Raw genomic sequence first — 12,153 nt, 5'->3', positions numbered from 1 at the left:
TAAGCCCTGGAGCTCTGTGGAGGCTCCGCCCGCCCCACTTCCCGCCCTTTTGCCCTTTTAAGGAGCTGGCTGTGTAGGAGGAGATTGTGCGACTTGGACCATTACTGTGAACGGGGCTGAACAGGTAATCATCTCTCATATCTATGGTGCGGACTCACCGGGACTTCAGCTGGTTTGGCGTCTGCCGGGACTGGAGCCTGGACGGAAGAAACAAGAAAATGAAACAAAAAAAACCTTTTAGTTTTAGCACGAAGCAAACATTTAAGTATTAGTGATAGAACAGCAGCAGTTTGACAAAAACATTTCAGGATTTTGCTCCGAAAGTAAGTGACAGTGATGGGTAGAGCTGGATACCGATAAATGATACCAGTTTTGCATAATATATATATATATATATATTTTTAAAGTTTAGGTTCTGCTGGTACCGAAAAAAATGATAAAATCATTAGATGCTTCTGGTCATCATGACAAAAAAAACAAAAACATGGAAACATTTATGAAAAAGTGGAAAGAAATTGGGTCAAATTTTGAAAAGTTGAGGAAAAATTAGGAAAAACAATCTGCCATTTGTAGTTAAAGTTTATATTTGAGAATAGGTATTGGAAAAAATATCGTTCAGGTATCGGTATCGAAAACCAAGTATTGTTAAAGAACTGGTATCGGAAAATGTAACGGTGCCCAGCCCTCGTGATGAGGCAGAGGAGGAGCAGTCGGAAAACATGCGGTCTAGAGGAGGACCAAAGAGGATGAGGATTGAGCAGAAGAAGAGCAGAGGATTCCCCGTGGTCTCCTCTGAAGATGCAGAGGATTCCCCGTGGTCTCCCCTGAAGGTGCAGAGGATTCCCCGTGGTCTCCTCTGAAGGTGCAGAGGATTCCCCGTGGTCTCCTCTGAAGGAGCAGAGGATTCCCCGTGGTCTCCTCTGAAGGTGCAGAGGATTCCCCGTGGACTCCTCTGAAGGTGCAGAGGATTCCCCGTGGTCTCCTCTGAAGGTGCAGAGGATTCCCCGTGGTCTCCTCTGAAGGTGCAGAGGATTCCCCGTGGTCTCCTCTGAAGGAGCAGAGGATTCCCCGTGGACTCCTCTGAAGGTGCAGAGGATTCCCCGTGGTCTCCTCTGAAGGTGCAGAGGATTCCCCGTGGTCTCCTCTGAAGATGCAGAGGATACCCCGTGGTCTCCTCTGAAGGTGCAGAGGATTCCCCGTGGTCTCCTCTGAAGGTGCAGAGGATGTCAAACTGACCATGTCCTGCAGTCTGTATCCTGGAGGTAAAGTATCCTCTCTTTCTCCCACTCGAACGCCTTCTCCTGATGTCACGTCCTGCTCAACAGCACAACATCAGCACAAGCACAGGCACATGCACGTGCACACACACACACACACGCTCATGCACGTGCACACACACATGCACGCACACACACACGTGTCACACACACACGTGTCACACACACACGTGTCACACACAGACGGGAGGGAGGTCAGACCGTAACGACTACACTTAAAGCCACTACAAGCTGTTCTCTAGGATTTGTTTTTGACCAGTAGGTGTCAGTAGTGAACCCTGTCCCGATGATGCTTTCAAAGGGAAATGGAAATCTCACAATCAGCAGAAAAATAAGTGATGTACCAAAGTTAACATTTTGATACTTATATTTATTGAACTGCTTTCAATTTAAAGGCCCTATAACACTTTTTTTTTTTAATCAAACACAATGAAAGTGGAAACAACAAAATAAAAATGTTAGTTGTGTCCAAACTTATCCTAACTCTTGACTTATACTCCTAACTTTTCACAACTTGCAGGGGTAACTTTTAAAGGAGGGGAAAAAAAATAGTTCTACTACTAGAAAAAAATCAAGTACCTTAAATGGAACTTTCATTAAAAAACAAAAACAAACCATTGATCCTGGGGCGTTGTTAAGGCCACAGCTAAAAGGCCAGTTAGGCACAAACACAAAGTGCTTTTGTCTGTGTTCAGGAGAAGTGGATTTGCTTAAAGGGCTTCAGGCTCAGAGCAGTTTGTCTTTCACAGAGAGTATTCTCTGTAGTTACAGCTCCGTCCCGTCTGCGCAGACACTCGTTCACTCAGCGTTACCTCTGTGACCTCGGGGCCGCTGTACTTGGGCTCTGGGCGTTTGGGGGCCTCGGAGGGTAAAGAGGAGGCCAGGGCATCCAGAGGGTCCAGAGGAAGACCAGTCTGTACAAAAAAACACCAGAAATATCAGCAACACACATGTGCAGAAGGGCCAGAGGAAGCGCAGGGGCCAGAGGAAGAGCAGGGGGGCCGAGGATCTCTGACTAAAGTCTGATTAAAGTCCGGCTAAAGTCTGCTAAAGTCCGGCTAAAGTCTGGCTAAAGTCTGATTAAAGTCCGGCAAAAGTCTGGCTAAAGTCTGGCTAAAGTCTGGCTAAAGTGTGATTAAAGTCCGGCTAAAGTCCGGCTAAAGTCCGGCTAAAGTCCGGCTAAAGTCCGGCTAAAGTCCGGCTAAAGTCCGGCTAAAGTCTGCTATAGTCCAGCTAAAGTCCGGCTAAAGTCCGGCTAAAGTCCGGCTAAAGTCTGGCTAAAGTCTGCTATAGCCCGGCTAAAGTTCGGCTAAAGTCTGGCTAAAGTCTGCTATAGTCCGGCTAAAGTCCGGCTAAAGTCCGGCTAAAGTCCGGCTAAAGTCCGGCTAAAGTCTGGCTAAAGTCTGCTATAGTCCGGCTAAAGTTCGGCTAAAGTCTGGCTAAAGTCTGCTAAATTCTGATTAAAGTCCGGCTAAATTCTGATTAAAGTCCGGCTAAATTCTGATTAAAGTCCGGCTAAAGTCTGATTAAAGTCCGGCTGAAGTCCAACTGAAGTCAGTCTAAAGTCTGGCTTAAGTCTAGCTAAATTACGGCTAAAGTCTGACTTAAGTTTGAATAAAGCCCGACTAAAGTCAGAGTAAAGTCCAACTAAAGTCAGTCTACCGTCCGGTTAAAGTCTGGTTGAAGTCCAGGTCTGGACTGTACCTGTTTGGATGCTGGTGCTTTGGGCGGAACCTCGACCTGGACCTGGAACAGAGACAGAGGTTTCACTCCAGACTCTGCCGTCTCCTGGAAACATCTCCATTCATCAATAATATTCATTTGCTCGAACAAACCACTGCTCTTTATCTGAACAGGAATTAAACTCATGACTCCAACACCGCAAAGGCTGGAACAAACAAGTGCTGTGCGTTCGATAAGATGATCAAAATATAAAACCCCAAACCCTTCTCATAAATGAACAAATATCAGCAAATCTCGGTCAGTTCACTTCAAACTTCAGCTTTTGGGGCCCCAGACCCCACTTTAGGAATCACTGCTGTAGGTCATGATCTAGTTTATTCATAAAACACTTTAAAACAACCATCACTGCACATGTGCCCCGGGCTAACCACTCTGCCACAGCACATGTGCCCCGGACTAACCACTCTGCCACAGCACATGTGCCCCGGGCTAACCACTCTGCCACTGCACATGTGCCCCAGACTAACCACTCTGCCAGCAGCACATGTGCCCCAGACTAACCACTCTGCCAGCAGCACATGTGCCCTGGACTAACCACTCTGCCACAGCACATGTGCCCCGGGCTAACCACTCTGCCAGCAGCACATGTGCCCCAGACTAACCACTGTGCCACCAGAGCTCATACCTGGGGCGTCGCCGCTTTAGTCGCTGCTGTGGACGTCTTTGCTGCTGCAGTTCTACTCGCCGTGGTCGTAGTACTGGTAGTAGTTGCAGTACTTGCGGATGTATTTGTCGTCGTTCCAGTGCTTGGTTTAACCGTTTTCACAGGATCCACTTTGACGGTGGTGGAGGCAGCGGTCGTCGTCGACTAAAACGCAGAAATCCACCGGTTACTCTCCAGCACGGTCAGGAAAAAGAGTAAGATGGTACAGCCAAGAGGAGGGTTTCCAAACGCAGGATGGTACAGGAGTGGAAGAAATGTGTTTTTTAAGTGCTGGATGGTCAGGCATGATGATGGGATTTAAATGTCAGATAATAAACTATAAGCGTGTGCCCATAAAGTCTCTCTAAAGTCTGGTTTAAGTACGGCTAAAGTCTGGCTAAAGTCCAGCTAAAGTCTGGTTAAAGTCCAGCTAAAGTCTGGTTAAAGTCCAGCTAAAGTCTGGCTAAAGTCTGGCTAAAGTCTGGTTAAAGTACGGCTAAAGTCTGGCTAAAGTCTGGCTAAAGTCTGGCTAAAGTCTGGTTTAAGTACGGCTAAAGTCTGGCTAAAGTCTGGCTAAAGTCTGGCTAAAGTCCAGCTAAAGTCTGGTTAAAGTACGGCTAAAGTCTGGTTAAAGTACGGCTAAAGTCTGGTTAAAGTCCAGCTAAAGTCTGGCTAAAGTCTGGCTAAAGTCTGGTTAAAGTACGGCTAAAGTCTGGCTAAAGTCTGGCTAAAGTCTGGTTAAAGTACGGCTAAAGTCTGGTTAAAGTCCAGCTAAAGTCTGGTTAAAGTCCAGCTAAAGTCTGGTTAAAGTCCAGCTAAAGTCTGGCTAAAGTCTGGCTAAAGTCTGGTTAAAGTACGGCTAAAGTCTGGCTAAAGTCTGGCTAAAGTCTGGCTAAAGTCTGGTTTAAGTACGGCTAAAGTCTGGCTAAAGTCTGGCTAAAGTCTGGCTAAAGTCCAGCTAAAGTCTGGTTAAAGTACGGCTAAAGTCTGGTTAAAGTACGGCTAAAGTCTGGTTAAAGTCCAGCTAAAGTCTGGCTAAAGTCTGGCTAAAGTCTGGTTAAAGTACGGCTAAAGTCTGGCTAAAGTCTGGCTAAAGTCTGGTTAAAGTACGGCTAAAGTCTGGTTAAAGTCCAGCTAAAGTCTGGTTAAAGTCCAGCTAAAGTCTGGTTAAAGTCCAGCTAAAGTCTGGCTAAAGTCTGGCTAAAGTCTGGTTAAAGTACGGCTAAAGTCTGGCTAAAGTCTGGCTAAAGTCTGGCTAAAGTCTGGTTTAAGTACGGCTAAAGTCTGGCTAAAGTCTGGCTAAAGTCTGGCTAAAGTCCAGCTAAAGTCTGGTTAAAGTACGGCTAAAGTCTGGTTAAAGTACGGCTAAAGTCTGGTTAAAGTCCAGCTAAAGTCTGGTTAAAGTACGGCTAAAGTCTGGTTAAAGTACGGCTAAAGTCTGGCTAAAGTCCAGCTAAAGTCTGGTTAAAGTACGGCTAAAGTCTGGTTAAAGTCCAGCTTAAGTCTGGTTAAAGTCCAGCTAAAGTCTGGCTAAAGTCCAGCTAAAGTCTGGTTAAAGTCCGGCTAAAGTCTAAAGTCTGGCTACAGTCCAGCTTAAAGGGATAATTCAGGATTTTTGACATAGGGCCTCATTTCCTAGTTATCCAGAGTGTTGCTGATTTCTGGAGATATTTTTTTTGTAATTCATGCAGTTCTTATGTTTGAAGAGTTTCGTGGCGCTAGGCTAATGCAAGGCTAGTGCATTTCTATGGTATCAGCTAGCCTGCATTAAAAACAGTGTGACCCGCTCCACAGAGCACCTGAGGCAAATCACTTATAACACCAGACTAACCATATAAATGTCTGTGTCGATAGAGTCATGTTTGGAATATAACTGACCTGCATCACATGAATGATCGCATTTTGAGGGACTATTTTCTAGCAGATCACTCCACCACTGTGTAGCTTATACAACCACGAAGCTGATGCTGCTCAAATATAAGGTATTTTAAATGCAAAATGGTTCAAATTATTCTATCGTAGAAATGTGCTAGCCTTGCATTAGCCTAGTGCCACGAAACTCTTCAAACATAAAAACTGCATGAATTACAAAACAAATATCTCCAGGTGTCAGCAACACTCTGGATAACTAGGAAATGAGGCCCTATGTCAAAAATCCTGAAACATCCCTTTAAGTCTTGTTCAAGTCCAGCTAAACTCTTTTTAAAGTCAAACTAAAGTCTGGTTTAAGTCCATCTAGGGTTTGGTTTAAGACCAACTAAAGTCTGGTTTAAGTCTGGTTAAAGTCCAACTAAAGTAGGATGATACAGCCAAGAAGAGGAGGATTTCTGAATGCAGGAGAAAAAGAAAGTTGGTTTTCGAGTACAGGACGGTATGGGATGATGATGGCTTTCGAAAGTCAGATGGCAAGCTGGGCCCGTGAGCTCATGTGCCCATGAAAAGTGTCACCAAAGCATTTAAGCATTAATGTCTTCAAAAGTTGCAGAAGCAGATGCAAAGAAACCTGAAGAACTGCCGAGTCAACGTGCAGAGTCAAGACCCAAGGGGAAGGTTAGTATCCAGTGGGAAACCCGTCAGCCTCTCATACATGAGGGGTAGGGCATCAGGTTTACAGCTGTACCTTGGCGGCAGAGTCTTTGGGCTGTGCGGGTTTGGAGACCGAGGCTGGAGCTGTGGTGGTTTTCACCTGAGCAGCAGCAGAACCGCTCTGGAAAGGCGGACAGGACAGAAAAACACTATTCCATTTCCATTCCGTACACACAGCAACACAGCAACACAGGAAAGGATTTATTCAAGATCACCACAAAATAAAAAGACCAAATATGTGTGAAATGATGTAGTCGAAGGTGCAGAGCTGACGATGGGTTGACGGCGGTGGAATGTTTTTTTTTTTTACCTTGGACCAGCCTTTGGGAGAATACAGCGTCATGTCGGGACCGGAGAGGTTAGGCTGTTAGTACGACACAACGGACACAGAGATTTAGACACAACACAGGCGAAGCGCAGGGCCAGATGAAACTGTTCCTCTATATTACTGACAGAAACATGAAAACTAAATGTTCAGCAAGTTTTCTGTATGTCAGAGCAGAAACTGAAGGCTGAAGTCAGAGGAACTGTCTGTAGACTCAGAGACAGGTTTGTATCGAGGCTCAGATCTAGGGAACTGATGGCTCTTCAAACCTCAAACCTGGCTTTGAGGTTGACAGGCAGTTTCTTTGACAAGGTTTAGGTCTTTCCAAATCAAGTCCAATCCATGTGATTTAGCACATGTGAACCAAGAGAGTTGTAGAAACATCTCAAGCATGATCAGCAGAAACAGCATCACTTTTAGGGTTCATTTTGTCAGACACTAGGGTTAGAGATGTTGAAATCTTTTCACCTTTACATGTTTCAGCCGCCCTCTGCAGGCCGTCATCAGAAGTATCACTTGATGTGTCACTTATCGGCTGTTCTTACTTCCGAGGCGTGACCAGTCTGACGGTCCCAACAGGTCCGACAGACTGGTCACGCCGCCTGCGTAATCATTGGAGGAGGGTGTCCAGGTGTGGGACAGGAGAAACGCTCCTTCGTCACGGCTGATGGAGGTAAAAAAGATTTCTCTAACCCTAGTGTCTGAGAAAATTAACCCTAAAAGTGATACTGTAGCACGAGTAGACACAATGAACGTTACGAAGTTCAGCAGAAACAGTGTCACGCAAAAGCTGTGCATATTATTGTTGTCTTACACTATGGTCTGGGTGAATACTGGATTCTGATTGGCTGGTGGGGGCTAACAAGCGTGCATTATTTTTGGTAAAACCGCACACGTAGACCGGTAGTTAAATCACTGGGATATCACTCCGCTGTGGCATCGCCATAGCAACGCATGACACAGCTGAATCAGATAAAGGCGTAATTAAAGTAAAGTAACATGTGCAATAATCTCTGTATCAGCTGCACTTTATTAACTCTGAGTGATCTTCTTGAACGCCGACTGTAACAAGTGAATTTCTCCTTTGTGAGATCAATAAAGGATTATCTTATCTCATCTTATCTTATCTTAGTGACTGTCAGGAACGTATGAGATGGATTTTGTGTTAATTTCAGCGTTTTTGGTCAAAACAAAACGTTTGCTAAATGTTTGTAGAGGAGAGTGAGCAGCTAGGTTAGCTACTGTTAATAACATATGAGCTTTACATTTCTATTGGAAACGGTTAAGGCTATTCATCATTTTCAGGCGGACATAAAATGATCCTGCATTGAAGCATCTTTGTCTGGATTAGTAAAGTCAAACATAAAAGTTTCAGTTGGGGGGGCCCAGGTGTGAGCGACTCCACCGCAGCTGTTTCCATAAACAGTTGAGCTGGTTGAGCTAGCTAGCTAGCTTCAGGTTAAACAGCGTAAAAGTGAAATAACTCCTGCCCACGAGAGCCGCATATCGGCATATTTAGTGAGTTTAGTGAATGAAAAAAACATTATTATAAATGTTACGTTTGTGGGACCCTGGTATAAGCGGATTAAACAACTCCGCGTCGTACATTAGACGGTTATAATGCTCCGCTGCGCGTCGTGGTGTTCTTGACTCCGCGGTGTGCATTATAACCGTCTAATGCACGGCTCCTCGTTGTTCAATCCTTACTTAGAAGATTTTTAGACGTCACATTGCACGATGTGGGGATGGTAGAATTGTGTCCACTCTGCGATTGTTCAAAGAACAGCACAGTCGTAGCAGTTTCAGGCTTCAGGCTTCGCGGACAAGTGCAGGGAAAGTCCTGTAAAATGCGTCGCCAGACCCGCCCATGCTCGGCTTCTGTCACTTTGGCTCTGGCGGTGTGCACTGATGTGTTGACAGGACACTGACAGAGAGAAGATGGCCCGCTCTACATTAGCCTTCCAAAACATCAGACACATATCAGCTCGTCTTTGGTCGTACCCGGGTTCTAATTGAAATCTTTGTCCCTGTCTCACTGTGCGACCCAAGACCTGAGATTTTTCTCACGACTAGTGAAAGCATCGTAAAAGGAGATTTTTACTCTGACATTAAAACTTGGATGTTAAGGAGCTAAAAACAGGATTTGAAGAAGTCAAACTATCTTCCTGCAGCTTTCTCTGAGCGTACGGAGAGAAGCTGCTGAAACTGGAGGAGGAGGCTACACCAAAACCCGAAAGGAGAGGTCTACAAGCATAACCAGAGGCCACACCCACTCCCGCTTCTAACCTTAGCCGCACTTCCTGTGGCTGTCGTGGCACTTCCTGTGGCTGTCGTGGCACTTCCTGTGGCTGAGGGCTTGGATGCCATGTTGGACCCGGCCGAGGTTTTCTGCTGCTGAGGAAACATCGAAAGTCAAAAGGACATCAGGCAAAACAGAGCGGAGACATTCAGGCCAGTGTCGGTGTGAAGAGCAGTGTCGGAGAGAAAGACTGACAAACTGAGCACCGCCGCTGAGGAGAAGAGCGGCGTCAGAGTGAAAGACTGACAAACTGAGCACTGCGGCAGATGAGAAGAGCGGTGTCGGAGAGAAAGACTGACAAACTGAGCACTGCCGCAGAGGAGAAGAGCGGTGTCAGAGTGAAAGGGTCAGAACGCTGAGGGAAAGACTGACAAACTGAGCACTGCCGCAGAGGAGAAGAGCGGTGTCAGAGTGAAAGACTGACAAACTGAGCACTGCCGCTGAGGAGAAGAGCGGTGTCAGAGTGAAAGGGTCAGAACGCTGAGGGAAAGACTGAAGGAGGCCAAAGGAACCGTGTCCAGCAGGAGGAGTCATTAAGAGCCTGCCGTTGGAGATCATCTTCTGGGAAATGTGGTCTTTGACTCCGAGCGACATCAACGTCTGTGTCACTCTGCCTTGGCCAAGCCCCCCCTGGCTTCATGGCGCTCAGTGGAAACGAGTGCAAGAAGCTCGGTATCACACCTTGGATAAAGTTTTCACCCTTTTCTTTCAAATGTCTCATCACTGATTGTTGAAAGTACATAAAAAAAATAGTCTGACCAGAACAGGATTTGACCAAACTCTTGTGAACCCGGGAGGTTTGATTTGCCTTTCCCCTGAGCCAATTGTCGACCTTGTAGTCAGATGAGAGCAGCACGAAACAATCCAGCTAAGGCAAAGCACATTGGACTGGCCCAAAGTAATGCATGCTGTCCCTGTCGAAGGAAAGCTAGCACATTAGCTTAGGGTGACCAGACGTCCCAGTTTACCAGAGACAGCCTCAGTTTTGAGCCCTCTGTCCATGTCCCATTGAATGTCTCCACAACCATTGATTTGTTGTCCCAGTTTTACACAACTTCTGACCCAGGTGTCCTATTATTTTTGCCAGTGCCATGCCCAAAGCAGAATTTTCTTCTGAATTATTAATTATCTGTAGCCACTGAGCCAATTAAAAAGCACAAAAGTCTATCACCAGAATGCTGATTGGTCCATTTAATTCACATAAGACTTCATCAACAGTTTTGCCATCCAACGTTGGGGAAAATGTCACAATTTCACTTTCCATTTTGTCCCAGTTTTTAATAAAGACAATCTGGTCTCCCCACGTTAGCTACTAATGGACTACTACTGCAAAACCCCGCACCACTACTGCAACACAGCTGACAGGAACTAACTTTGGCGGCTGGATCAGTGTTTAGAACCATCAGCTACACATAAAGCGCTTTCTGTCCTGTGCTACCGTCGCCACGGTGGGACCGTCTGTAGCTACATCTTAGTTTTTAGTCTGTAATGCTTAAGGAAGAACACAAGGCAGCTCCATGTGAATAAGGAAATGAATGTAAGGCTGCCATAGTGTTAAACCACGCCTCAGTCGCCCTCTTCACGCCCTGTCACAAGATAACCATTGCGTTGAGAGTGTGTGCTGTCCTTGCGCCAGGCACAAGATCTGGCCCATTGTCTTTTATTTTGTTGGTACATTATGAAGATGTTTTGGGCCTATATTTAAGAGTCTCGGGACTGGAGGGGCCTCTGCTCAGGGACAAAACACTGAACAAACAGCAGCACATATTGATTCAACACGGGACGTGGCGTTTCACAGCCAAATACGGGACAATTCTGCAGTATTATGTTGTAGCAGTGTGCAGAGTGACGACTCTAGTGTTTACTACAGCCGTGTACTTGTACTTCCTTCCTGTGGCACTCTGAGGAGGATCAAACACAGGAATTACTTCCTCTTCCTCCTTTTTATGGCGGCTCCACTATGGCACAGTAGCAGAGTGGTTATGCACTATTATATCTATCATTTATTTACAATGTAATACGTAAATTATAAATGACAAAATTGACATTAAAATAAAAATGATTTAAATTCAATATTGTGGCTTGTCTGTGTTTATTGAAGGCCGTGATCAGCCCTGACTGTGTTCGTAGGTGAAGTGTGTTCCTCAGGTGAATTACACTCGCTGTCACGGTCGGATTTTCCCAGTTTGGATGAGGACTAGACTTTAAAATCCTGGACGCGTTTGATCAAATAAAGATCCAGTTTATTGTTTGTTTATAAAGGGAGGGGGCTCACGGTTTCCTGTAGCACAGTTCTGCTGAAGTTGCAGACCATGTCCAGAGCGTCTCTGTAAATAAGCACAGACTGTGGACATTGCACGGATTTAAATGTGTCCAAGACACTTTAAATTGGAAGAATCCGTTCCATTATCGCAGACAGGAAAGGCAGAGCACTTAACTCCTTACAGCATCCCTCTGTGTTTACACTGAAAAAGTAAGTATGCACCGATCAGATACTGGTATCGGATATCAGAGCCGATACTGGAAAAAACTCCAGGGTATCAAGTCCAAATGACAGATAGCCAAACTTAGTAGTACCACAGTTTGGGAAAATTACTATGTTAAGAATTATTATGCAATTGTATTTTAGTGCCATGAAGGTCAAAAAAATACATTTTTCAATGAAAATCATGGATGGTATCGTGTCTCATGGCTCTTTGAATCACTGACTGCTCAGTTAAGGGAAAAACTACTGAAAAAGGACGTTCCACATTATAAAGCAGACCACCATTTTCAAGCAATAAGAGAAAGAAAAAGGACCTCTCTGCTGATGAAAAGCGTGAAATACATCAGATTAAGAACAGCTGTAGGACCCTCCAAAGGCCTGCAGTCGTGCATAAACCAATCTGGCCTTATTTAAATTATCTTTATGACACTGAAATACAATTTGCATAATAATTCTTAACATCGTGTTGTGTCCAAGTGTTTTGATGAGAACAATAACTACAGTATTTAATGATAATAATAATAATGCATTGGTTTTATATACCGCTTTTCTGGACACTTTACAACGTTATTCATTCACTCTCTATTTGGTTCAGTTACTATTATAGCCACAGCTGCCCTGCTGCCACACAAACACTGCCAACTCTCAATTTTCATATGACGAATTCAAACTGTCACCATCCAGAAAGTTCAGGTCAGAGCAAGTTTACAAACAGCTGTGAGGCCATAGTTTAGGGAACAGAAGGAAGTACAGGAGTACATGGAGTACTGCAGATACTGAGGGTCAAGAGGTGAA

The 12,153-nt window shown here is 45.1% G+C and overlaps 1 protein-coding gene across 1 annotated transcript in view; it reads right to left on the bottom strand.

Annotated features, from left to right (window-relative positions):
- LOC306982481 (calpastatin-like) overlaps positions 1–12,153 on the bottom strand; it is a gene marked incomplete at its 3' end in the record, with an annotated part of 66,107 nt that overhangs the window by 14,370 nt on the left and 39,584 nt on the right. Inside the window, exons 4-11 of the mRNA XM_079582417.1 lie at positions 8,861–8,968; positions 6,560–6,613; positions 6,284–6,370; positions 3,646–3,828; positions 2,982–3,023; positions 2,090–2,191; positions 1,237–1,314; positions 159–197 (exon numbers count right to left, since the gene is read on the bottom strand). Coding sequence (XP_079438543.1) covers positions 159–197; positions 1,237–1,314; positions 2,090–2,191; positions 2,982–3,023; positions 3,646–3,828; positions 6,284–6,370; positions 6,560–6,613; positions 8,861–8,968 — 693 coding nt within the window. The remainder of the gene's footprint in view (positions 1–158; positions 198–1,236; positions 1,315–2,089; positions 2,192–2,981; positions 3,024–3,645; positions 3,829–6,283; positions 6,371–6,559; positions 6,614–8,860; positions 8,969–12,153) is intronic.

The sequence above is a fragment of the Gobius niger genome (genome assembly GCF_951799975.1).
Source record: "Gobius niger genome assembly, chromosome: 24".
NCBI lineage: Eukaryota > Metazoa > Chordata > Actinopteri > Gobiiformes > Gobiidae > Gobius > Gobius niger.
The sequence above is the reverse complement of the archived record's forward strand: the minus strand, read 5'-3'. Positions and strand labels throughout refer to the sequence as shown.